The 27,884-nt window shown below is 38.5% G+C and overlaps 1 protein-coding gene across 1 annotated transcript in view; it reads right to left on the bottom strand.

The window, feature by feature from the left end:
- LOC140651474 (atrial natriuretic peptide receptor 1-like) overlaps nt 1-26,097 on the bottom strand; it is a 36,094-nt gene extending 9,997 nt beyond the window's left edge. The window contains exons 1-14 of the mRNA XM_072860948.1: nt 26,044-26,097; nt 24,950-25,046; nt 22,116-22,248; nt 19,532-19,655; nt 17,444-17,548; nt 16,731-16,833; nt 15,017-15,162; nt 11,576-11,648; nt 9,168-9,315; nt 7,580-7,666; nt 7,169-7,312; nt 6,161-6,282; nt 4,370-4,511; nt 364-412 (exon numbers count right to left, since the gene is read on the bottom strand). Of these exons, the coding sequence (XP_072717049.1) occupies nt 364-412; nt 4,370-4,511; nt 6,161-6,282; nt 7,169-7,312; nt 7,580-7,666; nt 9,168-9,315; nt 11,576-11,648; nt 15,017-15,162; nt 16,731-16,833; nt 17,444-17,548; nt 19,532-19,655; nt 22,116-22,248; nt 24,950-25,046; nt 26,044-26,097 (1,527 nt within the window). The remainder of the gene's footprint in view (nt 1-363; nt 413-4,369; nt 4,512-6,160; nt 6,283-7,168; nt 7,313-7,579; nt 7,667-9,167; nt 9,316-11,575; nt 11,649-15,016; nt 15,163-16,730; nt 16,834-17,443; nt 17,549-19,531; nt 19,656-22,115; nt 22,249-24,949; nt 25,047-26,043) is intronic.
- Between the last annotated feature and the right edge of the window lie 1,787 nt (nt 26,098-27,884).

The following is a 27,884-nucleotide window of genomic DNA, read 5'->3' on the forward strand; positions in this document are numbered from 1 at the left end:
CACTGAAAGGGCCTGTGCATGGCAGGAAAGGGAAGGAACAACAGGAGAAAAAAGATGTTATGGCATACCTTCCCTCTCCACCCCCTGCCATTAAGCCTCACAGAGCTAACCAAAAGATAATTTTGGAGCTACATTATTTTTGTCATACACTCTTCTTCAAAGTCCTGAAGGGAAGACTGGTAGATGCATGAGGAAGCCCTGATTGCATGTTCAATTGGAACTGAACTTGCATCCACAAAATCAAGAGGAAAATGCATGCTCAAAAAATAAATCAAAGGTGCAGTTACTCAGAGTTTGGTTTGTATCTTCAGCAGAAACAGTATCAAAGTTGTCATGCAAACTTCAAAGTTCATCTTTACTTACTGGCATAGGGTCACTTCTTGTGGCAATTTCTAGTAAAATGATGGCATAACTGCAGAATAAAAGCAAACCAAAATCTTAATGAAATAACAGTTAATGGAGTCAGTGATTTCTTCTTTTCATGATTTCTTATTCTTCCCCATTTTATGACTGAAAGCCCAGTAGGTCAAAAAGGAGGATGGCAACAGTGCTGCTATCTGTTACTACTCTGTGGAGGAGTGGCTTCTTTTCAGCATAGAACACTGTTCTGGAAAATCTCCATAAAGTCAGTAATGAGACAGTGTGTCCAGAGTAGATCTTTTACAGTAAACATTTTTGCTTGTCCTTTCTGAATTATATTTTCATCATCATCATCTTCCTCCGATAAACCAAGGTCAAACACATTCACCAAGGGTGAAGAATGGAAAAAATGGGGTAACAACTGGGTGTTCAGTCTCCTTACTGAACTCGCTAGAGATCTTTTAGAACAGTGATCTCTGAGAAGCCAGCAGCTGCTCCGGCCAGCAATCCTGATAAAGATGCTTTTGCCTCTTTATGTATTGAAACTGTGTAATAATTAACTCCCCGCATGCATCTCAACTTGATAACATTTACTTTTATGGGGAATATTGGTTTGCAATCTGTTGTATTGCTAATGGTGGCTCTGTTCTGTAAGGCATTCTAGCTGTATAATGGGGTATGTCTATCTTTCTTTCAGTCCACTCAGGGACCACCACTGGCAAATAAAATAATGCATATAAACCATGCTGAATAATGTAGAAACTAATTTGATGAGATTTTTATATTAATTTTGGGGTGATTTGGTGGTAGAAAGGAATACCAGTCCTGGTGAGACAGCAAAGCTGAAACAGATTTTCAAGGAGAGTAATTAGATGATGGAGGTAACCCCAATAAAGCAGTATTGATTTCATTCAGCTTCAGCAGCACTGCTCAAAAAAGTCTTAACATAATGGATAGTGAAATTCATGTAATAATTAGAAATCAAGAGGAGCCAATCTAGGAGAAAATGTGACTGGAAACAGCCTCTTCAGCTCAAACAGGAGCTGCTTTCATGCTCCTGTTCTCATTTCCATTTTAGCTTTCCCATTTATTGGGACCAACACATTTCCCATCTATCCCAGGGACCAACACATTCCCTGGAGAACTTTGAAAGCAAGTGATTCATCTGTAAGAGCACACAAAATTACAAGTCCCACTCCTGCAGTTTCTACTCATTTTTTATTTGGGCCATACCTTCAGGAAATATTAATGGAATTTTTGCACAGATACAAACTGAGTATTTCAAGACTGGGACACTGCTCCCTGGCCAGCGAGCCCACATACATGTATCAGGAAGGCTTAGCACCTTGTCCTGGTTTCAGCTGAGATAGAGTTAATTTTCTTTATAGTGGCTGGTATGGGGCTATGTTTTGGATTTGTGCTGAAAACAGTGTTGATAATACAGAGATGTTTTAGTTGTTGCTGCACTGGTCAAGGACTTTTCAGCTTCCCGTGCTCTGCCAGGTGCAGAAGAAGCTGGGAGGGGACACAGCTGGGACAGCTGACCCCAACTGACCAAAGGGCTATTCCATACCATATGACATCATGCTCAGTATATAAAGCTGGGGAAGAAGAAGGAAAGGGGGGACGTTTGGAGTGATGGCGTTTGTCTTCCCAAGTAACCATTATGCATGATGGAGCCCTGCTTTCCTGGAGATGGCTGAACACCTGCCTGCCCATGGGAAGCAGTGAATGAATTCCTTGTTCTGCTTTGCTTGTGTGCGCAGCTTTTGCTTTCCCTATTAAACTGTCTTTATCTCAACCCACGAGTTTTCTCACTTTTACTCTTCTGATTCTCTCCCCCATCCCACCAGGGGGGAGTGAGCAAGCGGCTGTGTGGTGCTTAGTTGCTGGCTGGGGCTAAACCATGACATACCTGCTCATATCATCAAACACAAACTGTGTTAAAATGCAGGTTCTGAAGAATAGCTCGGTTAAAAAGACAACCTTTTTAATGCTACAGGGTACATCTCTATCTTTCTTCCCTGACTGCACGTTGCTCTTCTCCCTTTTCTGATTTAATCTCTTACTGTTTTTTCTTTTTTACCAAGAAAGGATTAACTGCAATACAACAAAAGAAGACCTGGATTTTGCAGACACAGGGACTGACAGCAAGATAGATTCAGCAAGCTTTCACCGAATCTGTCAAAACTTCATTGTAGTCATCTATGATATGAGCAAACCAGCTCCTAGCGCTATTTTAAGGGGAGTCCTTGGCAAGAAATGGCTTCAGGAGGCCAGGTTGCATGCCAAGTCAAGTAACGGTATCTAACCTGAACAGGGGCAAAGTATGAACCAGACAAGCAGCAAGGAAACATTTTCTGGAATGCATTTTGGCTGTGGGTCAATGGTAAACTGCAATGCATAACACAATTGTAAAATTACTGCTTAGTTGGAGCACAGTACTTTCTAAGACCAGTCCATGCTGAAAAAGTAAAGACCGACAGAGGACAAATTACAATAGCCAGAAATATCAGCACAGTGACAAACTGCCTTTAGCTGAGCTATTTTGAAGCAAATTCTAAGGGAATGTTTAAGCTTATAGATACAAATACTATTGAGACCTCAAATTCTTGCTTACATAATCTGATAGAATGGATTACAATTAATAATGTTCTAGCACATTGTATATGCATACATTTCTTTACAAGTGAATAATGTGCATTAATCCAGTAAATCTTATATATGAAATCATGTCTTCAGTCCATATAATTTTGAATGAATCCTAACTGAAAAAAGGGGAAGACTTAAACAACATTCTCTGTTTCTGCAAATAATTTTTCAATAAAAGCCCCATAATAGTCATTTAAGTCAGTAAGCATTTGTTGTGGCCTAGTGCAGGCCAAAGTAAAACTCAGAGCTTTTCATAAAAGGCAATAATAGCTACTATTTCGTAAATGTTGTTAATATACAGTGCTCATAACCATGCCTTCTGCTCAACTGTGTTGCACTATCAGCATTTCAATCTCTAATTTAATTCCAGTTCTTTACATTCTGCTAGCTACCAAAGTCACCAGGAAATAGAATACTTCTGCTGGGCTGGGAATGTGGCAAGAAAAAGTAAGAGAAAAGGGCCACAAAACATCTTGTAGTACCGTTTTGCATTTTCCCCTTTCAAATGCTTTCGGCAAACTACTGGAAATAAGCAGACAGAGGAATTATCATTGTTATGAAATAGAATACACCAAGAACACAGTGATTTTCCTACTTAATACAGACAATTCATGCGAGAATCAAGAAATATAGGTATTTAAAAAAAAAAAAAACTAGTTCAATGACTTTTTCATTGGATTATTATTCTCTGAAAATTCAGTTGTAATCCCATTTACCTGGAAAGTGGTTGGACAGAAGCTATCCATCAGTGGCAAGGCTAAACCTGATAGCCAAATAAGTCATTGCAGTGTGATTGCGTATAAAGGCTTTCAACAGGAAAGGGATGGAGCTATTCACTAGTGCACCCATTTCCTTTTCCTACATCTATTTTTTCTCTGCAAACCAAATATTGTCACTGTGTGTATGCAGCAAAATAATGTATTGACACTAATTATAGAATTATGGGAAGCATATGTGCATTATGACATCCTGGAAAACTGATGTTATTAACTCTTAAGGTATTGCCATTATTGAAAATAATCTACTTTTTCAAAAGAAACAGCAACAAAAAAGGATTACTAGATAACAGCAGATCTTTATACATTTTTTATCTACCAGTCCAGAGTAACTCCTTATAAATCATTAGACCAACTCTGCATTTATATAATGTCAGTGAATTCAGTATTTGGTTATCTACCTTGACAGAGAAGATCCCATGATATCTATGCTGTTCTGTATTCCAGGATCAATCCTTTTTAAAATACAATCAAACATATACCTGTGGTGACCACAGAATTACACTGAGCCTAATTGTCATTACAGAATACTCAACCTGAGATGAGATTATTAAGTGCGAGAAACAGGAAAAGTTAACTACCTGTACACATCTGTCATAGAATTGGGTTCAAAGTCTGAAAGGGAATGGATTTCAGGAGCTGTGTAAATCTGTATCAAATGCTGCTGGTATGAGCTTGACCCCTCAGGAGAATCTTCTTTTCTGTATGACTGCAAACCATAATCTAACATGGAAGAAAACAAGAAGCAAACTATTCAGTGGGTACTTCTCTGAAACACGTGCATTAGTAGACAGTAACACAACTAGTTTAAAGGAATTAATTTTCCCTATTTGAAATACACATCTTAGTCTAAAAATAGTGTGTGTCTGGTGGTCTTGTCCCCCTAAACCAATTGCAAATATACGATCTGGAAACCAAATATTTGGGTGAGACTGCATGACAGCAGGGAAGGTGAACTACATGGCCCCTTCCAATCAGAATTATTTTATGATTTTATAAAATTATATTCAGAGAATAGGCTCACTTCAGTGCAAGAGTTAGCATGCAAATGCAGGTTTCTGTTCTACTCGTCCCCTGATCCTTATCTGCGGTGGCAGGTTGCTAGAGCAATTACAAATTAGACAGACAAGAACTACTGAAAATCAGATGGTGGGCTTTACTTGCACACTACTAGCTTCAGAACAGAGGCAGCATAAATGTGAAACGTCTTTGCAGCTATACTTCTAGCCTAACAGAAGAGATTCTCAGTATGTGACTCAGCATCAGAGAGGAGAAAAAAACAACTGACTTCAGTTTTCTTTCTGATATAAACAGCACTCTGCTGAGTGTATGGGAAGGCAGGATGCAGATATCTGGTTTTGTCTGGAGTGACCTCTAATTAAGATGGTCCTAGAGTTTCATTCTTTATGTTGGAGGTCATTGGAGTTTTTCAGATAGCTCCCACATTGGTTATTTGTGAGATTTGTTGAACATTATTGCATCCAGATAAACCATGAATATTTGAAGTCTCTACAGTGCTACCAGTTAACTTCTGAACAATTTCACAGAGATCCCATTTAATTCAGAGGAGCTGTGCTAAGGTGATGCAGTTGATGTAATCCAACTATATCCATTTTTTATGCTTTTCTCCAGAACAGGCTCTAGGCAAAGTAGGCAGTTCTGAAGGCAGCAGGATAAACAAGTTGGAGAAGCAGGCATGGCCTTGTGTAGGAGCCTTAGTGATAGGATGAACCATTGAAAGACAATTCTGTTGCTGCTGTTTTTAAGATGGCTGCGGGTTATAGAGTGTGATAACTACTTTGGGGAGCAAGTAGAAGAGATGATCATTGCTTTCATTGCCTTTGGCAGCTGCAAACTAAACTAGACTCACCAGTGGTTTTCCTGTCCCCACAGGCTATCTTCCTGTACCAGGAGCAGACCAGACCTGTAGCTCTGTCTCTGGGATAATACAATTCAATTTTGTGTACAGGACTGAAAAGCTCTGAGTTGACTCTGCTTTTCTCCATGAAATCAGTGTTTACCAACCAGTCAGCATTACTCCATGTCTTTACAGCACTGTCCATGGCTCAGGTTTTCTCTCTGTATCAAAACTGAGAATGAGACAGAGTTTCTGCTCAGACTGATGTTGATAGACTCCATCATTTGTGGGATCTGGTGTGTGCATCAGTGACACATGTTAAATGACTTGACATGATAAAGTAACATGAAACTTGCTTCAGCACAGAGCACTTCTACTGAAGGCTGGTATAGTCAGCATTTCCACATGAAATGTCAACATGGAGGTGCTTGGGAGGAGTGTTGAGTGTGAAATCTATATGCATTAGTGGGTTAGCTGGACAGTTTTGAAATTTTATTTCTTATCTTCTCTTTACCTGCAATTTTACAAACCCATCGGTCATCTATCACACAGTTACTAGACTTCAACCGCCCATGATACATTTTGTGGTGGTGAAGGTAGGCCATTCCTTGTGCAATATCAGTAGCAAAAGAAAACCTGAAAGACAAAAATCAATGAACTAGTATTTCCACTAAACTTTCACTCAAGAGTGGCTCCAAAGCGTACTGAAGTTGACAGAAAGCCTCCCTATGACTGCAATAGCTTTCAGTTTGTGTCCTCATGCTCATTTTTCCAAAACACTTAATGTGCGTTGCTGAAAGTCCTTAACTCCCACTCACTTGTCTGAGTCCACAGGCCTTTAGCCTCTTTTAAGACAGTTGGGTTTCTTCTAGAAATTCACAGTACCTTTGTATCCTTGAGAGTGCTTTCAGATGTTTACAAGATAAACAATTTTTTATTAACTTCCTCACTTTATTTGGAGGGTTTCCTCCCTTACAATCTTTTTCTTTGCTGAAGGCAAACATAAGGCAGAAGTAGAAGGAGTGTGCCAAGAAGATTATTCTCAAAAAACAATGTCACTGCCTTTGTGGAAGTTTCATTGACAATGTGAACTCATTTTCTGAGTAATATTTACCATATTCTAGTAAATATAATAAAGCGTTTGTAGGTATGCTAATCGTTTCACCAATATGTCTTCACAAAGAGATGCAGTGATTTTTAATTAAATGGGGATGCTCAAGATATTTGGGAACAAAGTGAAATTACATGGGAAAAAAGGTTTAAAAACAGTTTTGCAGTATAACTAGAGGTGGGTTGAAAAGTCATTGGCTTAGCATGACCAGTGCTAAACATATGATTGCTCAAAAATCCAGAAGACAAGTTGGGATGAATATTTGAATTCACTTTCTTTCTTTCTTCTTCATTCTCTCCATATCACAATGCAGGCCTTTCTATCCAAGGACTTTATCTAAAATTAACATCTTGTCCTAAACAGCACATAGCACAGTTTGTGTCATTTAGCTTTTCAAAAGTTTTTTTCTACCTGAAGCCCCAGTTCAAAGGAATGTCTTCATTGAGCAGAACATCACTCAGGCTGCCTTTGGGGCAGTACTCTGTCACGATGGCAACATTTGGCACTTCTATACAGCCTCCGATGAATTTGCAGAGATTGGGATGGTCAAGTTCCCTGTGAAAATCAACAGAAATCACAGCACACCAGCAATTTTCATGGATGTCCCTCCTGCTTTTTGTAGGGTAGCTGGAAAACCAAGTGCCTTGTCTCACAATGTAGAGAGAAAAGTAAAACAAGCATGAGGAGATTTTGATCTGGTGTCAAAGCCAAGTTTGAAAGAAAGAGGAATATGAATTTACAGTCACATTTGGACAGACTGTAACCCCTAAAGAACCAGTGTAAAAATGGAACAACATACAATTCTCAGGTTTCATTTCTTACCTCACTTGCTTTACTTCTTTACGTATGGATTTGGACAGTGTGAATGCCTTCTTCATTATTTTCTTTATGGCCACTGTTCTACCATCGCTGAAACAGAATGAAATGCTGTTCACAGAGTTTTAGGCCAACTTCATAAGCCAGACAGACTACAAAAATGGACTAGATAGATATTTTTCTACAATGGGCAGCTTCATATCTCTAGACACAAGGCACAGAATTTAAGCACGTCCACATGTGCATGTAAATCTGAATCTGAGTATATGACAGGTGACAGGGCCCTGTTTCTATGATAAGGGAAGATTAGGGATTATATTCAAGCATCCTTGATCTGTGGATGACCTTTGGAACATGAGAGTGTTAGAGTCAGTTGAAGCAGGTGGATGATGGAGTAGCAGCAAAGGAAATGTCAGAGCTGGTGAAACGCATACAGCAACATCCCTGCTATCCGTTGCTTCTGTCTACTGTTTTGGAGATCCACCACCAATATCAAACATCCTTTTCTTCTCATGGGGTGAAGTATTCTCAGTGATGAAGCAGCTGAGTTTGATAGACAGCAAAGCCATTTTCCTTGGAAGAATAAAGGAATCCAGTGGAGATACATGCAGGACTTCAAGTGATACCCATCATATAAATACAGAGTATGGAGTCTGTGGTGTAGCAGATATAGGTGCTTCGCCAGTGAGACTGAATGCCCCATTCTTACATCTTTCACCCTTGATGAATGTGTTTGACCTTGATTCATCTGAGGAAGATGATGGGGGTGAAAATGTCATCATTCAGAAAGAAGCAGCAAAAATGCTCACTGTAAAAGATCTATGCTGGACACATTTACTCTCATCAATTTAGTCTCATCAATGAAGTGGCTGTGATTTTCCAGAACAGTGATCTATGCTGAAAAGGCAGCTGCTCCCCCAGCTGATGATCCTAAGTAAGCTCCTCTATCCTGCAAAGCACAGATCCTGCCCTCTGTATTCAAATGGTAGGTATTACTTCCATCTTTGTACGTGTTCCACCTCTGCCCCCTAATTATATTATCTTTATGGGAAAAATTGCTTTCTGGATAGCAGGATATGGCTATACTGTTTGCCCGTATAGTTATATGATGTGTACCTTTATAATTGGATCCAGAGGTGAAATGCTCTGTATCTTCAGTTAGATCAGCTGGTTGAAGGACAGTATTTCTAATGCGCTACTGTATAGGATGCCACTCTTTAGTGCAAAGAACCTAGCTGTGCTCTGCCTGCATTTTAGAAAAAGGGCTGCATAAAAACCTTGGTTCCAAACATATTTGAAGAGTAAGGGCCATTCATTAACAGATGCAAGACACATTATGCAGCCACAGCCTTTTAACAACTCCCCAGGAGAAAAGGAGAAATGACAACCAAAACAGAGGCCTGGTATATAAGATATGCCACAGCCACTATGCAGTACAGAAGTCAGATGATGATATTAATTTACTGGATTTGGCCTAACAAGAGAAATGCAAGCTTTTGCACTACGTATCAACAGTAAAGTGGTGAGAACCAGAAAGCAAGGTGAAACTACAGTATAGTAGGTACTGCAGTAAATGAGTAATATATTGACTTACTATCTCCCAGTCTGGGTGAAGTACTGTTTCCTGGACATGTTAGCAGTTGCTGTGCAGGAGCTCAGAGCAGTGCTACAGCTGGCATTGGAGTCACTGGGTGCTGGGGGAGCACTTATCATGCTTCCTGTTGCTGTCCGTACTATGCGATCTAAATGGGATGTGGGATAAGAAAAGGCACCTGAAGATGCATATTATTGCCAAGGTAGAGACTCCAGAGGCAGACAAATATAGGGAATTCTCCAAATCTTTGCATCTCAGCTGGTCTTGTTAACCCTTAAGACAGAAAGCCATTGCTTGGAAAGTGACTGCTGCACAAAAAGTAAAGAAGTTCCAGAGGTGACTCGTCAGAGATCTTTCCCACTAATCCTCAGGATTTGATGCAAGTTTCCTTTCTCTGCTCTTGGGATGATTAGCCCTTGCTGCTACTTAGATGATGAGGACAGAACCCAAGGAAGCAGAGCAAGCCCTGTGCCATACTTTAACAAGTCTATTTGGAGCTCCTAGAAGACTGTAAAGTACAGGGATGTGGGAAGTGATTCTGACACCAGAGGGAAGTCAGAGAAGAGCAACAATTCCGTCAGATGAAAAAAAATCAGTGATCTCAATGTATGTTTTTTAATCTCTGTTGACCAGCTCAAGGTAACAAACCAGATTTCAAAACAAATTTAATGAATTACATATCATTTCACCATCTCCAATTAAAACCCAGATTTAATCAATTAGTCTCAGAATTGCTGAAACCTCCCAACGCTCCCTGGTATCAGTATCCAATAAAGTGTTGCCAAAGAAGTTCAGCATCTCACCTTGCATCAGGACTGCCATGTTCCCACACCATGGTATTATCCATATGCAGTTCAAAATTGCGTTGACATTTAGAGTCTTTCTACAGCATTCAACCCAGAAATATATTAGAGATCCCTGAGATAGCTTTGAGAATAAGAGTGTGTATGTATATGCATTATATATATAACTATATGGTGCAAAGCACCAAAAAAGGAGTTATCTTGAAAAAAGAAAGCTAATTTTTCACAATACAGGCTACATACCCTGGGTACACCACTGCTGATGTGTTTCTGTTTAGATAACTGTACATTTCAGGCTACTGTGGGTATCTCTGGACAGCTTTATCCAGAGGAGACATACTGTTTCCAAATCTCATCATATTATCAGTCTTCATTACTCCTAAGTTGTTAATTATCACTCCTAGGTCTTAAACAGTATTGTTGCTTCACAGGCTCCTCTCCAAGAAAACTATGTCTTTAATCTTGGATTTTTCAAATTAATTTTTAATGTGTTATTTTTTGATCATGCTTCTAATTTCCCTCAGTCTCTTTCTATTTTTTCTCCTCCCAGGTGATGTTTATTACCTCTTCTAATTCACTATCAGCTGAAAATTTGCTCGTATTCCTTTTTGCTATATTGAAAGACACTTTTCCTTGAGTGTTCCATTTCTGTTTTCACAAATCTGGATTGAAATTCAGTTTGGTTTATGTACTCAAATCAATTTCTAAGCCAACATCTGTTCTTTACAGCAACGAGGATATCATCTCAAAACTACACAGAAATTAATGTTCAAGTCCAAGGCTGAAAGTATCTCTACTATATATTAACACAAGAACGTCTTGACACTTCTACTAGCAACACAATGACATAACACAGATAAAGCAGACATCTTTCTAGCAATTCCTCACAGAGACAGAAAGTGAGAGATTGTACATCAGCACAGACCTATCAATTTCAGCAGATTTCTACAGATTTACCCTTTCTGAGGGTCTAGGCATTGTTTTCCTTCTGAATGCTAAAACAATGAACAGCAAAGTAAATAATCTATACCTATTTTAAGTGCAGAATAGTAAAGCATATAGTAACATCTGAATTTATTCTTAACATGTTTAATTAGAACCAATGAAATTATATTTTATATCCAGAAGGTAAGATGAAAAAAACTCTGGCCACAATGAATTACTTTTTGCAGCAAGTCTGTCACAGATAGCATACACTGAGAGAAATTAATATCTCCTTATAACCCTCATTATATTTGTGCAAATCCAGGTCAACTTAGTGAGACCAATTATACAGAATAATACATCCACTGAAGCAACTGTAATTTATTTTGTCCAAGTCCAGAGGTTATCTGTTTATTTTGGGATAGGCCTGTCTTTTTTTAATGGACAAATCACCATAAAAAAGAAGGAAACTAAAATAACTTTGACATCTAAAGTTTCAATAAACAAAAATATCAGTGATCAGCTCACAGAGGTTACAGGGATGAAACTTTGGCTATGTCTTTCACAAATTGGTTCACCTTTTGTAAGACCCGTAAAACATGAAGATGTACTTATGATTGAGATTATTTCTCAAAATTATTAAAGAAACTGATCATATTATCAAAATGACAAGTTACTAACCTTGTTTGATGCAGGTGAAGTCTATAATCCAGCTTTCATCCCAAAACATCTTTTGTTTCTGATATTGAAACCACTACAAAAATAAATCAAATTCATTCCTGATGTAGCCCTTACTGACTTTGAAGGAATTAAAGCAGAAATTATTTTTTTCAAATATGAAAGTTTATAAGTATCCAAACAAAATCTGATGTTTAAGCATCCAATGTATATCTTATGAGTAACACTAGAACCAAGAGTATTAATAACAGGCTTAGAAGAAAACAGCATCTAATATCTTTAATACTGTGCATTCTATATTCTAGAATCTAATTACATGTCATATTTTGCATTGGCTACAAACTCTCCATTATTGTCAATACTTCTTATGCACTATATTTACATCTCAGCCTGGACATCAGATGAGTGGTTTACATCACCTCATGTCATTGAAATGTCCTGTGCTGTGTAAGTGCATGACAAGAACACACTACATCCAAACCCCAAGACAAGGAGCAGTACATCTTATATCCTGTAATAGAATTAGTCCCCGATCCACAAATGAGGTCATATTATGTCAAATACTCTAGCATAAAGAATATTAGGTGGGGATTCTGTGGCTAGTTTGTAAAGAAGGCATTGACTGAAGGATTTGATAAAGAAGGCAATAGGTGATGTTCTGTAGAGCTGACACGCAAAACTAACATAGAAAGTGTAAACACATGCTTTCAAAAGAGGTGCAGCAGATTATATTATATAGCTGTTATAGCTGCAGTCACTGCCAAAATCACAGAATCACAGAATTGTATAGGTTGGAAAAGACCTTTAAGATCATTGAGTCCAACCGTAAACCTAACACTACCAAGACCACCACTACACCATGTCCATAAGCACCTCATCCAAACGTCTTTTAAATACCTCCAGGGATGGCGACTCAACCACTTCCCTGGGCAGCCTGGTCCAATGCTTGACAATCCTTTCAGTGAAGTAAAATTTCCTAATATCCAGCCTAAACCTCCCCTGGTGCAACTTGAGGTCATTTCCTCTTGTCCTATCACTTGTTACCTGGGAGAAGAGATCGACCCCCACCTCTCTACACCCTCCTTTCAGGTGGTTGTAGAAGCAATAAGGTCTCCCCTCAGCCTCCTTTCTCCAGCCTAAACAACCCCAGCTCCCTCAGCCGCTCCCCATCAGACTTGTGCTCCAGACCCTTCCCCAGCTTCGTTGCCCTTCTCTGGACACGTTCCAGCCCCTCAATGTCTCTCTTGTAGTGAGGGGCCCAAAACTGAACACAGTATTCAAGGTGCGGCCTCACCAGTGCCGAGTACAGGGGCACGATCACTTCCCTAGTCCTGCTGGCCACACGATTTCTGATGCAAGCCAGGATGCCATTGGCTTTCTTGGCCACCTGGGCACACCGCTGGCTCATATTCAGGCGGCTGTCAACCAACACCCCCAGGTCCTTCTCTGCTGGGCAGCTTTCCAGCCACTCTTCCCCAAGGCTGTAGCATTGCATGGGGTTGATGCCATACCAAATGCCATACCAAAGCAGCATTTTACCATCATTATACCATTTTCTATAGTGTGGAATTTAATTTTAGGAATTATACATTCATTGAAACAGGTAACAAAAGCCCAGATAATACGCAAGGAACATTGTGTGGAGATTGTGCTGATATTTTGGTAGGAATTTATGACAAATATAGAGCTCACTGAATCAAAATTAAGTCATCCCATTTATTTCAAAAGGTTTCTGAGAAAAGACATCTACATTTTATCTTGCAAAGGTATGACTGAACAAAGACATATTAGCTAGGAGTGACAACTAGGCTTGCTACAGACACTGATATCAAAGGAATCCTCTCCTCTACTTGAATGATTAAAGGAGGCATTAGTTTCCTAGGTGGTTCTTTTACATAATGTTAATTACTGAATTGGATAAAAGGATCTTTCCTATCTTGTCTACTTATCACCTAAATGAAACATTAAAAAAACCATGCTACTGCAGAAGTTAGTGGGACTAAGTATACAGAAATGCAAGAAGAAAAAAAATAAACTCAAAACCTACAGAAAAATAGCAGAAATAGTAGGTAAATTTTGCTACAAGACCTTTAGATAAACCTATGAAAGTCCAAGAAACCCCACTGCTCTTTCTAAAATGACAGTTGTTTAAAACTGTCTGAATTTCTCATCTGTCCAATTACACACTTCTATCAGATCATATGGTTTTACAGGACAGTTACTATCAACACATTGTCACAACTGCCCTGTGGATTATAAATGCTCAAATAGTTTTCAACAGTGCTTCCGTTCCTAACTCACAAAGCCACACAGAGAGGCACAGAATGGAGAAAAAAACCTAACTGTGATTCAGGCCTCCCATAGTACCTTACTTGGTGGGCCATCAGCCTTCTCCTGCTCATTCCCTCTCAGCACACTTGCCTACCTCAGATGCTCACTGCAACTGCAGTACAAGACGGAAAGAGAAGGAATCCCTGAGGAAAGAGGAGCCTATCAATTTACAGAATTTATAGGCCAAACCCAAAATAAATTATGTTACATACACAGTCAATATAATGACTCTACAACTGCCATATTCACCTGCTAAATCCTTGTTACAAAATTCAGAAATGTATTTTTTTTAAAGATGCAGACACATAAGGAATGTAGATCCTCTTTCCCAGAAGTGCTGTGAAGTAATAAGCCATAATAAGTCTCCTCTTTATACAGACATTTTCATTCAAAGGTATCCAAAACTACTCCCATATTCATAGACTCCTCTCTCCTCATTACCTTTTTGTTTTTCCTTCATGAGTCTGTTGTAATAATTGATAACTATTATGCAAAATTAATAACTTTGAACTGAACCAAACTGGTTAAGTTACACTAAGAAAATGAGTCTATTAAAAAAAAAAAAAAAAGAAAAAAAAAAGAAAAAAAAGAAAGATCCTCTTCTCATTATTTCCTTTGAGAATATCCCAAGTTGAATGTTTTCCATTATAAGTTGTATTTGGACTCTGAGATTTAATGGCCTCTGGTGGAGCTAATCCCTTTATGAATTTACCTAATTTGTTTTTGAATTAATTTATACTTCTAGCCTCCATAGGGTTTTGAAGCAGTTAATTTCATAACAGAGTTTTATTCTGAGTGAAAAGTACTCTCACTTTACTGGCAGGCCCTAGTTCCCATGTTGTGAAAAACTTCTTCCTTACCATTAAATATCCATCCCTCTGTCACATTCCTCTTCAGTCTGCTCTCTTACAGGATGAAAATTCCTAGCCCAATGAGCCTCCCCTCATAAAGAAGCCAAAAAGGTTGTTTCCCTTCCTGCCGCCTTCTTCCATAGCACACAGGTTCTGGATGCAGAAGAAAATCTATCCCTCTACTAAGAGAGAGCTCCACTCTAACTAACCAAATCATGGAAGTAAGAGGAAGGAAGTAGAAGAGGAGAGAAAGGATACTTACCATGACTGTCAAAATGAAGCCAGTGCAGACTAAACATATTGGTAAGGCAATTGCTATCCTAGCATCAGCAGACAGTGGGCATTCCCCACAATCTGCTGGACAGATAGAGCAGCCTTCTTCTTCCTCACAAAAGCCATCTCCACAGACTGATTAGAAAAGGAAACACATATCAGAATATTTTAAGGCAGTTTTATCCACCCATGAGGTTGTATTCAGATTTAAACACATGGCTCTTGAGCTGGGAAAACCTCAGAGTACCAGAAAGAATAAATTTTGAAGAATATAGAGACAGCACCCCAGCAGCTGAAAGAATATTCTGAATTTTTAAAGTGATACAGGATCTCTTTGATCAGATTAAATTGTTAATGACATCAGAGCCTTTGACATGTTTTGTATATAAATCACTTCATCACTACTCTGTTTCTCATTGTCCATCTGTTTTATCTGAGACTTAAAGTTCCTCAAGGCAGGCATTGTCTTTTGTATTCTTTGTACTTAATCCAGCCCTTGAGATCCCCAGAAGCCGGTGACACTTCCTCAGCAGTAGCAGAAGACAGTGAGTACTGCAGAATGAAACCTTGCAACCCATACTTCAAGGATTTCTTTTTCTCCAAGGTCTTATGAAAATTATCAGCAGTATCAGATGTGATTTAAAACAAAAGCCCTAAAGGAGAAAGCTCCCTCTCCGACGTCCTGAATGGTGTTTCAATTTTACCTCTATGACTAAACTAATATCATGCTGTACTTCAGCCTTCTGAGACGAGCTGAAGGTATTATTCGGTCACTATGTAATATATTTTTTTTAAAAAGCCTCAACAAAACAAAATCCACTGCTCAGTAATAATTCTGCCTCAGTCCATTTGATTCCAGTGCAATACCAGGATAATCACAGAAGTCACTTTCTGGCTCAGGGGCAGAGCTGCATTTTTTAAATTTCTTTTCTGATAAATTGTAAGTTTCCTGGAAAACTCAGCCACAGCTGCCTTGAAATGAATAGCAAATTCTATAGCTAAATACTTCCATCCATATTGGAGTTGCTTTGCTGCTTTTTTTTTTTTTTCCATAACATTGGGAAATATATTCTCAAACTTCCAGAAGAGTAGCTAACAAGAGTACTGTGATGACATTCCTATTTTACCCAATATTTTTCTTCAGGTTGTGTGTTTAATTTATTAAAGTCCACTTTTTAAATTTTACATTGCTAAGAGAATTGTTATGGTTATTTCTGCTTCCCTGCGTACAGCTATACTCAAGTGAATGAAAGACGTGACTTTGGGAGCAATTGAATTTTAATGTGAACAAGGGAACCAAGATGGGTTTCTACCTTTCCAATATGCTTAAGGCTAGTCTGCTCCCCTTCAGATGAAAAGTGTCCAGATCCTCACAACTTACTAGCTGCAAGAATATTTTCACATCCCTATCAGCTGCAGACAAGCTTTGTAGTACCTGAAGCCATTGGTCGTGGTATTTGACTTCACCTATTTGACAAGAGTGGCTTCCTACTGTTCTAGATTCATACACAGGTTAGAAGCTCAAACACTTTTTTGGATGTTCAGTGTTACGTGAAGAATAATTTTAGGAAGACTTTTGTGTATTTTCAATGATAAGGGGAGGTAGGAGTCCCTTTTGCTCTTGGTAACCATGCATGAATGATAAAAGCATTGAGCTTTGCAGTCAATAAGCAATTCCCTCACATCTTCATTTTATATCATACCTACTGCAGGAAGGACTGTGGTTTTTGCCTCCAGAGCAACTTGCATTCTCCCAACTCTGATGTGTGCGATGAGAGAAGTCACACCCACATGAACTAAAACAACCTGCCAAACAAGTGAACAAAGCAGCAAGCATCAAAACTTCACTTGCATACAGTAGGTTATTGTCCAATTGTGGTGTCTTGTGAAAGAATGTGTGCATTTTTTCAGAATCAGGAAGTACGGGTGTCCTTGACTGGGGAGACAAACAGAAGCAGGAGAAACAACTCTTGTGGGAAAGGCAGGTCTGATTCCCCTCCTGGTGTGTATTCTTTTCACTAAGCAGGGCTATCAGCCTGTGTATTCTGCCATGTTTGCTCTCCTGTTACTTCTGCTGGGCAGAAGTCCCCTAATGACCATATTAACCTGCAACACAATCCAGTCAGTAGTCCAATATATTGTTAGTGTAGGCCTTAAATGGACAGATTAGGCTATTCTCTTGCCTCCCATACCCATTACTTATACTAACTACCTAAGGAGTAGTAGTGTGAAAAGCTGTTACTTCCAAGTCAAGTCAGTTGGGAGTTGATATTACTCAGCCATATGCATCACTTACACACATAACGCTGACAAATAAATGAGATGGGGAACACGTACATGAACTGCACTACACTACTACAAGTAAGCTCTGGAAAGAGCAAACCAGTCAAAATCCTTTGCAATAAATACACCTTACCTTGGCAGTCCAGTTTCTTTGGCTCATTTTGCCAGCTGTAGACAAAGTGTGAGTAAATATCTGGCCATCATCTGGGATCCACGGACCACATATTCCTCCTCTACCCTTTATCAGACATATTGGTTAAGTCAGTAAACCACAACACAATGAAAATCCTAGCTCTTTCTCTTTCACTTTCTTAAAATGACTTGTGTTCTCTAACAGCAAATAAAGTGATATTTTATAACCAAATCTATTAAAATGCCAAAGCACAAGCAACACAATTCTGTGATAAAAGACAAAATAAGAGGGAAGCAATTGTGCCTGTACTGAGTTAAAATCTCACAAATATTGTTATTTTTTAAAAATACATAAGCCAAAATGTGTTCCCAAATTTTAATTGCAGTAATTCTATGAAGCTAATACACTTTTTCAGGATTTGCTGTATTAGAACCAGAAACAGAATCATATCCCACTTTTTATTTTTTTAAAAGGGGTTTTACTGCAGTTTCAATTTTGATACGGCAGCTTTTTTTTTCTTTAATGAGGAAGGAAGGCATCTCTTCTGTGCCTGTTTGCAGGTATTTCTCAGTAAAGCTGTTAAGATGTAAACCTCCCAGCAACTGCAACCATAGAGGATTATTTTGGCGGTCTGAAGACCTTGCATTTTTTTGTTTGTTTGAAAGGATTAAGTCTGTCTCCTAACACCAGATACTTCTTCAGGCACTTCTTTCAATGCACTGTAAGACATAGACCAAATCAAAAGAAATGGAGTTCATGTTAACCAAGATAACATGTTTTAAAAAGTCATGACACTGAAAAAAAAAAACCACAACAAAACCTCCTCTCAAATAATGAACAAGCTTGCTTTGTAAGTGTATGTTCAATCTTACACAATGATACTCATGACCTTCTTGCTGTACGACAGCCAATCTGTTTAGACTTCTTCTAAGCAGGAACTGAAATATTTACAGTATTACAAGGAAGCCAGATGATGCATGATGGCTACATGCTTTCACCTTTTCCACACCTTAATTCCAAGCAGAGCTAATTGTGAAAATAAGAAATAATGGAGAGGTCACCACAGTGGTGGGATGTTGAAGTTCTTTACTATGGTTCTAGACAAAAGTTTGGATGTGATGGTTCCAGCAGGCATTCCTCTTTTAAACCAAAGTCCTGGTATCAGCTAAGGCCCCCAGGGATCCATTAATAAAACAGCTCCTTAAGAAGGGACAGCCAAGAAGCAGAGCTCTTGTGGAGACATTAAGCCTTCACACAGAAGGGTACATGAAATAGCCGCAAGACATGTAGACTAGGTTTTCTGTTACAGCATCTTTGATCACGAAGAATGTGTCAGATTGCCAGAAGGGAGATCAACTAGAAAGACTGGGCAACTGCATGAAGGTTATTATGCAGGGTAAGGCTTACCTCACAGATAAAACAAGGAAAAAAAGGTGTCCCAAACTGTATTGTTAGAGTCAGGACTTTAAATATTCATTCAAAGAGGGACAGGCTCTTATAATGAGCCAAGCAGACAAGTTAAGAATGGATCCTGCTTACATTGCATGAACAAATTTTGTTATCCTGTATTTGGATTCCTTTTTTTGCTCTGATCTAATACAGAAAAATCATTCCATCTCAGGATGTGTATACAGACTTCAGTTCTACAGGTCACAGCCAGTGATATTCACGCTACTCCAGTAATTCAAACAAATCATTCAGGGTCCCTCTATAAGCTGCAGAGACAGTAACACCTCCAACTGACAATTTGCCCTGCTTACTTTAGAATGAAATGATCTGTCTTTCTTTCGCTATTGACCGTACAGAGATCTGAGTCAAGTAATCTTGAAGAGGTGAAACTGGCCCCTCTAAACATAATGAGATTCTGAATACTGCCTTGTCCAACAATCCAGCCATTTGCTTTGCAGCCTCAGCATCCAGTGCAAAAAATTCTAAAAGTGACAGATAGCCCCACAGTGGTTTTAGTGAACTATAGATTTGGTCTAATTGTAATCACAGAAAGACTTCATAAACTTGAACTTGGTTATTACAATGATGTCTCATCCAGTAGCAAGAACAGAGCACATGGTGCTGCACCATTATACTAACCATGAAGGCCAAAGGACAGGAGTGAATGTTGGCATGGTAGACACAGCAGTTCTCCCTGTTTGCATCTTTCCAGCTGGCAGGGCATTCATGCTCCTCACAGAATTCCTTTGCAGCAGTAGCATTGCTAGCCAAGCAGCAGAGAGAGAGAGAAACTTTTATATTCATTCCTCATTCCCCAAAATTGCAACAAGCACAGGAGAGCCTGTTCTTTATCCTGCACAGAAAAATCAGCAGCAAAAACATATGCAGTGAAATAAACACTGCTACACCATTTTTCTCTTTTGTTTTGCTTTTGGTTGAAGTGCTCCTAGAGAAATGAAGATCGCTGTCAACCGGACCACTGTCTACTGCCATGCGGTAGGGACTTCTGGCAGATACTATGCTGCAAACAGGTACCAACCTCCACTTCTCTCCCCAGACTGACTTCATGACCAGATGGGATTAATTGGCACCACTACCTCTGGCACAGAAGAAGATACCATTACTGTACTTCCACTACCAGAAATATGTGTCCCTGGCTACTTTCATTCTCAGTGTTTTCAATTATATACCTTCCTCTATGCATGTGATTCATGCAAATCATTCAGCTCCAGTCTTTGCTCCACAACCCAAACAGCCAAGGAAAATAAATAACTATATTGGACAATAATGCCAGATACAATTCCCCAAACCAAAAATTGGGAGCAAAAAGTGGACTTTATGAATAGACTGTTCTGCAAGACAAGGTGGGCCTTTTGAAAGATCATCCCTGAAAGGCTAGTGTAGTTACCTGGAAATGTGTGATGCAACACTTTTTCCCACTGTTTCCTCAGTTACACTTTCAGTTGGTTATCACCCTAATAAATTTGGCTTTAAAATAAAATCATTTACTGCAATCATGGTTTACTCAGTAGATATAACCAGACTTAGTTGTAGGGTTTAGTTTAAATGTTATGCACTTGTGATGGATCTCTATAAAGCAATGCCAGAACACTAGGATTTATTTTTCAGTTTGTTTTTAATGAAAGAAGAACTAGCCAGTAATGCGTAGATTTAAGACAGAAGACTGTATTATAAGAAATAAACACAAACAGAGGGGCTCAGGTTGACAGTGATTGTATTCATGGCCAGATTTACAAAAGCACAGACAAATTTGAAACCTGAGAGAAGCAAATTTGTCAATCCCCAAGACATCTAAACAGATACAATATTAAAAGCTATTGGGTTTTGAGCCCATGCTGGGAGTTAAAAAAAATACATAAGCAAGTTGGTGCCTAATTCCATCACGCACTTGTCTTTATGGCTGCTTTTTAAAATTTATCCTGTATTCTGTATGTTTTGTTCAATATCTTCATCATGGCTTCACCCAATTATGCTGATGCCCATACATTGACTTCCCAGCCTCAGCCATATTTGTGTCAGCCACTGTAAGCTTAAGAGTCAACCAGATAGTCTTCTAGTTAAAATGAGGTGCAAATTTGATCCCTTTGAAAAATTGCAGCATAGATTTCTCTCTTTTTAAATATTTGTCATCTGTCTCTATGTGCAACTCTATAAGTACACAAAGAGCAGAATTTTCCAAACTCCTTACCGATTTAAGGGAGTGGGTCTCCCTGGAAAGACTAGAAAAACAGATTCATTTCCAAGCAGTGAAAAAACTGCTTTCTGGTTAAGTTCTTGGAACTACTACCAGCTATAAATTTTAAAAAATGTGATAAACAAATTTTGCAAAACTGTGTAACCATAGTACACGTGATCAAAATACAATATCAACTTTTTGCCACTGCAAATGGATTATAGGTCATCTTTCAATATGAAAAAAACCTCTCTGGATAACAGCTTTACAATCTGAACTTTGCAATGTGAACACTCAGACTGGCAGAGAAAAATGGGAGGTTTTCCATAAACATCTCTTACACTAACCAAGTACAGCACAGAAAGTGGGGAAACATAGATGCAGCCTCTGCCCCAGACATTGCTGTATATGGGTGGAGAACTACCATGTACAGACAAAAGTGTAAAATCAGGTTGTATTAGCCTTTTAGTGATCTGGAGATGTACACATAAATTCTGTGTTTAACCTCTGTTGTCTACAGTTACCAACACAGTCTCTGAGTTGATATATAAACTTTTGGACTGATTTAAATCCCACAGAAATCAAAAGAAGTTCATCACTGAATTCACTGGATTCAGGGTTGGGCCAGCCTCTTTTTCATATCCATGTTGTGCACTTCAAACACACTTATGATTAAAATGAGTATAAGACACACTTAGTTTGGGGCTCATGCTTAAACTTCAGTTGTAAATTCCTTGTGTAGAGAAGGCAAGAAGTGATGTTCAGAGTCACACTGAGACAGTAATGCAGATACAGGATGATGTGCCCTATCCTTGACCATGCGGGCAAGTATGCCATGATGGCTGCTCTGAGAGCAAAGCCATTGCAGAGGGGAAAATATCAGGGCAAACAGAGCTATAAGAGACCTCAAGAGATGCAAGGAATTAGTGAGGTGTCCTAGAGTATGTGTTCCAATTATGTTACTGACAATGTATACCCAGAATCCCCATGTACTCATGACCATGAAAGCATTTTCATAGGAGGTAATACCTGTGAGAAAGGATTCCATTTTGCACTGCGTATTGATAAAAGCTGTCTGAAGCAAAGACTGCATAGGTCACATTGAAGAATTCCCCACTCACAGCCTTTTCTGGAGGCCTTTGCACCCATTCCATCTCCAGGCCTAGAAACAACACAGTCATGGGCCAACATATTTGCTATACATTTCTACTTTACAGATGCATACAAATGTAAAACTCTCTTTGTAGTGATTTTCATCTATTGGTGCTATTGCCTTTTATGAGCCCAAAACAGTCATCCATTTTATTGGCTGTATAAGTAAACACAATGCACATTAATTGAGCAATTCTGACACTCACTTGGAGAAGATAAAGCAATTGGAGAAATATGACAAAAAATCTGGTCATCTTATCTAAAGTAACTTTGCTCCCAGCATAATGCAGTGATGCTTGTCCTGATATATTTGCTTTCCTCTTTGATCAGGCAATAAACATTGCTCTTCATTCTTGGCTGCTTCCACTGAGGCACACCTCATTACGGACAAAGAACAGACAACTCTAGCACACATGAAATTCTGTCAAAACCCTTAACCTCATGAGACATAAATTGTACATACCAATAATTATATAGTTAAGAAAGCATTCTCATTTTATAAAACCATATCACATCTAGAACAGAGGACAGTGGAGGGAGTGCTACTCAGATATCCATCATTTTCCATTTCCACACTCTTACTGGGAAAGATGATTTATTCGAGTCATCTCTCTTGTCCCTGGGACACCTTATTACCTGCTCTGAGCTTGGGAATGAAGTGAGATAAGAGGTGGGAGAAGTTTTTAATCCATATTCTTAAACAACACTATCAAAATCTTCCCACTCCATTCACCTACCTCTTTCCATATTGTTGGATGAAGGTTTTAATTCGCACCACATCAAATTACTTACATTATGCAAGTGTGTAGCTCTCAGTTTGTCAGGAAGTTTTAAATCCCTTCTGCAGAGTATGGGTAAATCAAAAGATCCTCACTTTGTTGTTGTTGTTCTTGTTCAATTATAAACTCTTTTATTACTCTGGAGTTGTTTTTATAAGTGTATTCTTCACTTGCACTCTTAGTGAAGCCACTATTTTTTCCTCTAAACATAATTCCCTTTCAGATATAAAGAAGCAAATTGTAAAATAACGTTTTGATTTTACATCTCCCTTGAAAAGTAAACACTCCTTATAATTGCTAACACTATGAGAGAACCTACAACATAAAGATTTACAAAAAAAGCTAGTGTGATTTGCACTAAAAGGTAAGAGAGAGCTGAGCTTCAAAGAATGTGTGAGAATGAAGGCAAAAGGTCAGCATAAATTTCAGTTAAATTACTTTCTAATTCCCTTTAAAGGTCTCACAAAGATAAACAAAACTCTTCTTTCAACGATAAATACTCTCACATCTAAATGCTTTGAAGATCTTTTGTTAAATCCACAGCAACGAGGCTACAGTATATGCCTCTTGCTTTGCTTTTAGCAGTGCCCAGAAGATGACAAGAAAGAACCACAGAGAAAGGCAGGATAGAGCTTGGAGTTCATCCTAAAACTGGTTGTAAAGGGGATATGTTAATTAAGCAACCTACTCATATTCGTTTCCCTTGTATTCAGTTCACACTTTGATTATTAGTAAGAATAGCTTTAAACAAGTCACCTGTTCTGATAAATAGGTGTTTCAATGTTAAAGCAATAGTAAATTCATACAGCGATAAAAGTCTTAGCTGACAATCATCTACATAGTCTTTGAATTTCACTGTTCCAATGGAACTCTTTGGAAAATGTTTAACTGTAATATTGAGCTCAGAGTGTGACCCAGCAATATATTTCACGGAGTGTTTTATTAGTATTAGTTTCTCAGGTGTTCTTGTTTTTTCTAAAAACCTTATTGGAACACATTGCCTCTGGTCTTACCTTTTACAACATGAAGAAAAAGTGTTCCTTTACATCAGTTATTTATCAGTTACACAGCCACAAAATCACAGAAGAGTTGAAATTGGAAGGTACCTATGGAAATCATTTGGTCCAACCCTGTGTTGCTCAAGGCAGGGTCACCTAAAGCAGGTTGCTCTAGATTTTGTCTAGTTGGGTTTTGAAAATCTCCAAGGATGGAGAAACCACAACCTTTCTGGGCAAACTCTTTTACCGTTTGATCATCCTTAGAGTATAAAAGATTTTTCTTATATTTAAATTGAATTTCCCATATTTCAGTTGCTCTTTAATTATGTCTCAATCTCAAACAATTGCCAATATAAAAAAATATTCTATTTTTTATTGTCTCATCATGTAAATTCATTTTTGAAACTGACTGGAATAAGTGGTTAAAGATCTCAGATTTTTTTTAAGTAGTCATGGAACAGTTTTGAGCAAGGTGGAAAAGCATGATGTGTAGAATCAGTGATTTTGCTTACTGGCTGGAGGGTTTAAACACAGTCCACTTTTGAACTGACACTACAAAATTTCAGCAATGACTCAATAGAATTTGCTGCAATGCAGAGCTGCCTGGCTGCTTTGTTTGGATGAAGCTGCAGTTGGTTTTCTAATGAGAAATAAAATGTTTTCAGTTTCTTTCTGGGGGAAGGGATTCAGCTGTTGCTATTACTTTTTCTTTTGGAACCAATGAACATTGGACAAATAATTGCTCTGAAGTATCTTCTGGTTGTTTTATTTCACTTATTTCTCTAGAAAGAGAGGTTGTCACTGATTCAGATGCTTTCCACCAGGCATAACATTCATCATGAGTTAGGTATTATTCTGAGTACTGCAATTTGGGGTTTTCAGCCATTCCCCAAGCAAGAGATGATTTTTCTTGAGCAGTTTAGGACTCACTTACCTCCACAGTCCAGCATGTTATACTCATCTGGTTTTTCCAGGGGCCAACAGTCGTAGTCTTTGTTATCTAAATCATGCCACCCCTTCACTAATACCACCTGCCAGAAAAAAGCATATCAGTAGACTCCAAAAAAGACAGTATGGGAACAGGGGAAGGATGAGTTCCATCTCCAAAGTTTATATTTCTTCTAAAGAAATCAAACCAAATGCAGAAACATAGCCTGGCATATTTTGCTCTCTTCAACTTCTGGAGCAAAAAATGACAGCTTCCTCGGGTTATACAAACTCAATCAGTATATTATTTTGATCTATCCAGAAACGAGCCATGAAACAATGAGGGGGCTTAACTAATCCTTCTCTTGCAGAAGGTTTTCTCTACAAAGAGTGGATGGTTCTAGGACCATGTGCAGAGAGACATTTGATTTAAACAGTTTTTTTGTTTGCTTTCAAAATGGCACCCCCCTGCTCCAAACTGCTCAGTTTCTTTTAATCTTTTACACCTAAACTCTTTGAATTAGTCATTTTTGTTATATCTTTAACAATACAACTGTTAATTATATAAAAGTTAAAATATATAATTATAGATAATATTAAGATTGCATCTGCTATTACAGATAGAATACAGCATCATAATAGCATACAGATTGAATTGCAACAAAATATACATCATACCTGTATATATATTATACATTATAATAGATATATTAATCATGTATGAAAATATACACTCTAGGGTATGTATGAATAGAACAGAATATGTTTTGATAATGCACACTGGTCTTATTCCACTTCTAGTAAAAGGTAATAGTTGCTATTCATACAATTGGCTATTATTTTCCTATATATTATTGAAGGATAATAATCTACTGGATTATACAATTACTTATCACAGTATTCATGGAATAAGATAGAATTATACAACTGATTTTTCCAATGTATTCTTCTATTACTCTTGTTTTCTACATTACTAAAATAACATTCAACAATTGCCTGGTATAAATAGCTGTCTCACTGCAATATGCCATATACAGTTCTTTCCCTATGCACAGACCACAGGAATAAGTTCTGGTAAGTGGATCTATGTAGTTTACCTACCAATAAACTGAGGAGGCTTCGGAGCCCTAAGGCTGGTGTTTTGACAGCTCTCATGCTCCCTAACATCCACTCAGCTCAGCAAGTATCAGGGCTGCTTCTGATGTTGCTGTTGCTACTGAATTAGATGCCCTTGCCTAAGAAGGGGGGTTGCTAGGCAAGCTGATCCTGGCAACTCCAGCTGCTGCAGCTGTTCTGCCGCCTCCTTCCCTCTTCTCCCCTACCCCACTTCTTCTCAGTGCAGGATGGAAACACCCTTCTGCCCCTCTGCTGAACCCCTCCGAAAAATCATCACTTGTCTTAGGGGCAGCCCCACTCTCAGACCATTGAAGTTTGTGCCCCTGTCAGCTCAAAGCTGGAAGAGCAATGGGAGGATTTTATTTCACTGCCTTGTCAAAACTTGGGCAGCATCTGACCCTTAGGCAGATGAATCAATACTGTGGAAATAAACACAGAGAGATAGCTGGGCCTGAGGGAGAAGAGATGTATAAACTCCACGGCAAGAAAAGGCCACCTATGTAAGATAAACTGTAAGACTGGAGGTTGGAATGGGTTGATCTCCTGATGTTCCTTCCAACCTGAATTGTATTAGACCCTATGACTTCATTTTTTCAGGCCCTGGAGGTGTAGGACAACTTCTACCTGAGAAGTGTCCTGCTACATAAACACATGAAACAGACCTCTGCCTAGCCATGCTGGTACAATAAAGACATAGATGTGTCCATGACTATTTCTATTTGCTGAAGTCAGTGCCAACACAGAATTTCAGTTGCGATTCAGCTCTCCTGAATATTTCCCTGTGTTTTCTTTGAATTCTGGCTCTCAGCCCAAACCCACATTAAGAATCTTAGTCAAAATGCTTGGACTTCACTGTTTATTGCATCGAAATTGCATGGAAAAAAAGCAATGTGTGCCCAGTTCATCCTGAAAGGGGTTGTAGATCAGTGAAAAAATCTGTTTCAATTCATTTGTAAAAGAGATATTTGTATAAACTAATACAAACATTTTAGGTTGGAATTTTATGTTTGTAGTGAAATCCTAAACCTCATTTTTGTTGTGTCTTCCTGTGCTTCACTGTGACCATTTCATCCAAATCACAGGTTTCAATATACGGAAGCATTTAGAGTACTTCAGCTTGGCTACATGGCAGAAGGAGAAGAGAAAAAAATGCCCTTTTTTTGGCTAGAATTATCTGCTTAAAAGAACTCTACATATATTAACATCTTGGACAGGTTTTACTGGTGATTTGTTTTAGGATATCTTGTGCTTAATGAGGAATTTGCTGGCAGGGAAGCTGAGGATTACAACTTGTTAGACCCTACAGCAGCCAAAAGATTACCAGACTGATCCTATTTTCTTTAATAGGACTGTCAAATATTCACATGACATTAATATCATGATTCAAGGACTGTAAAGATCATACATTACCTTTATAGCTACTTGTCTATCACCAAGTTCAGAATTCCTGGAGAGTGGCCATGTACAAGAGGCTGGTCTGGGAATCCTGAATTAAAGATGGATAGATCTGAATGGCTGGTGATTATCTGATTTAACAATCTATCCCAGCTATTTGAGAAGCACATTACCACCTCTGCATTTAAGCATTGGAAATTTTAAAAAGAAAACCAGTGAGGACTATTTTGCAATATAAGTATATGAACCTTGGTAAAAAGAAAGGATTGACAGCTTAGTGAGTAAGACATTCTTTAGGTCTATCTACAACTCTCTCTATATAAAGGAAATCAGAAACAGATTTGAATAAAGTGAGATGGTCATTTCAAACCTAATAATCTTTGCTTTACATTTGCTCCTTTTTCTGTTTGTAAGTTATATGCAGTCACATA

This window comes from Ciconia boyciana, chromosome 4, assembly GCF_034638445.1.
Source record: "Ciconia boyciana chromosome 4, ASM3463844v1, whole genome shotgun sequence".
Lineage (NCBI taxonomy): Eukaryota > Metazoa > Chordata > Aves > Ciconiiformes > Ciconiidae > Ciconia > Ciconia boyciana.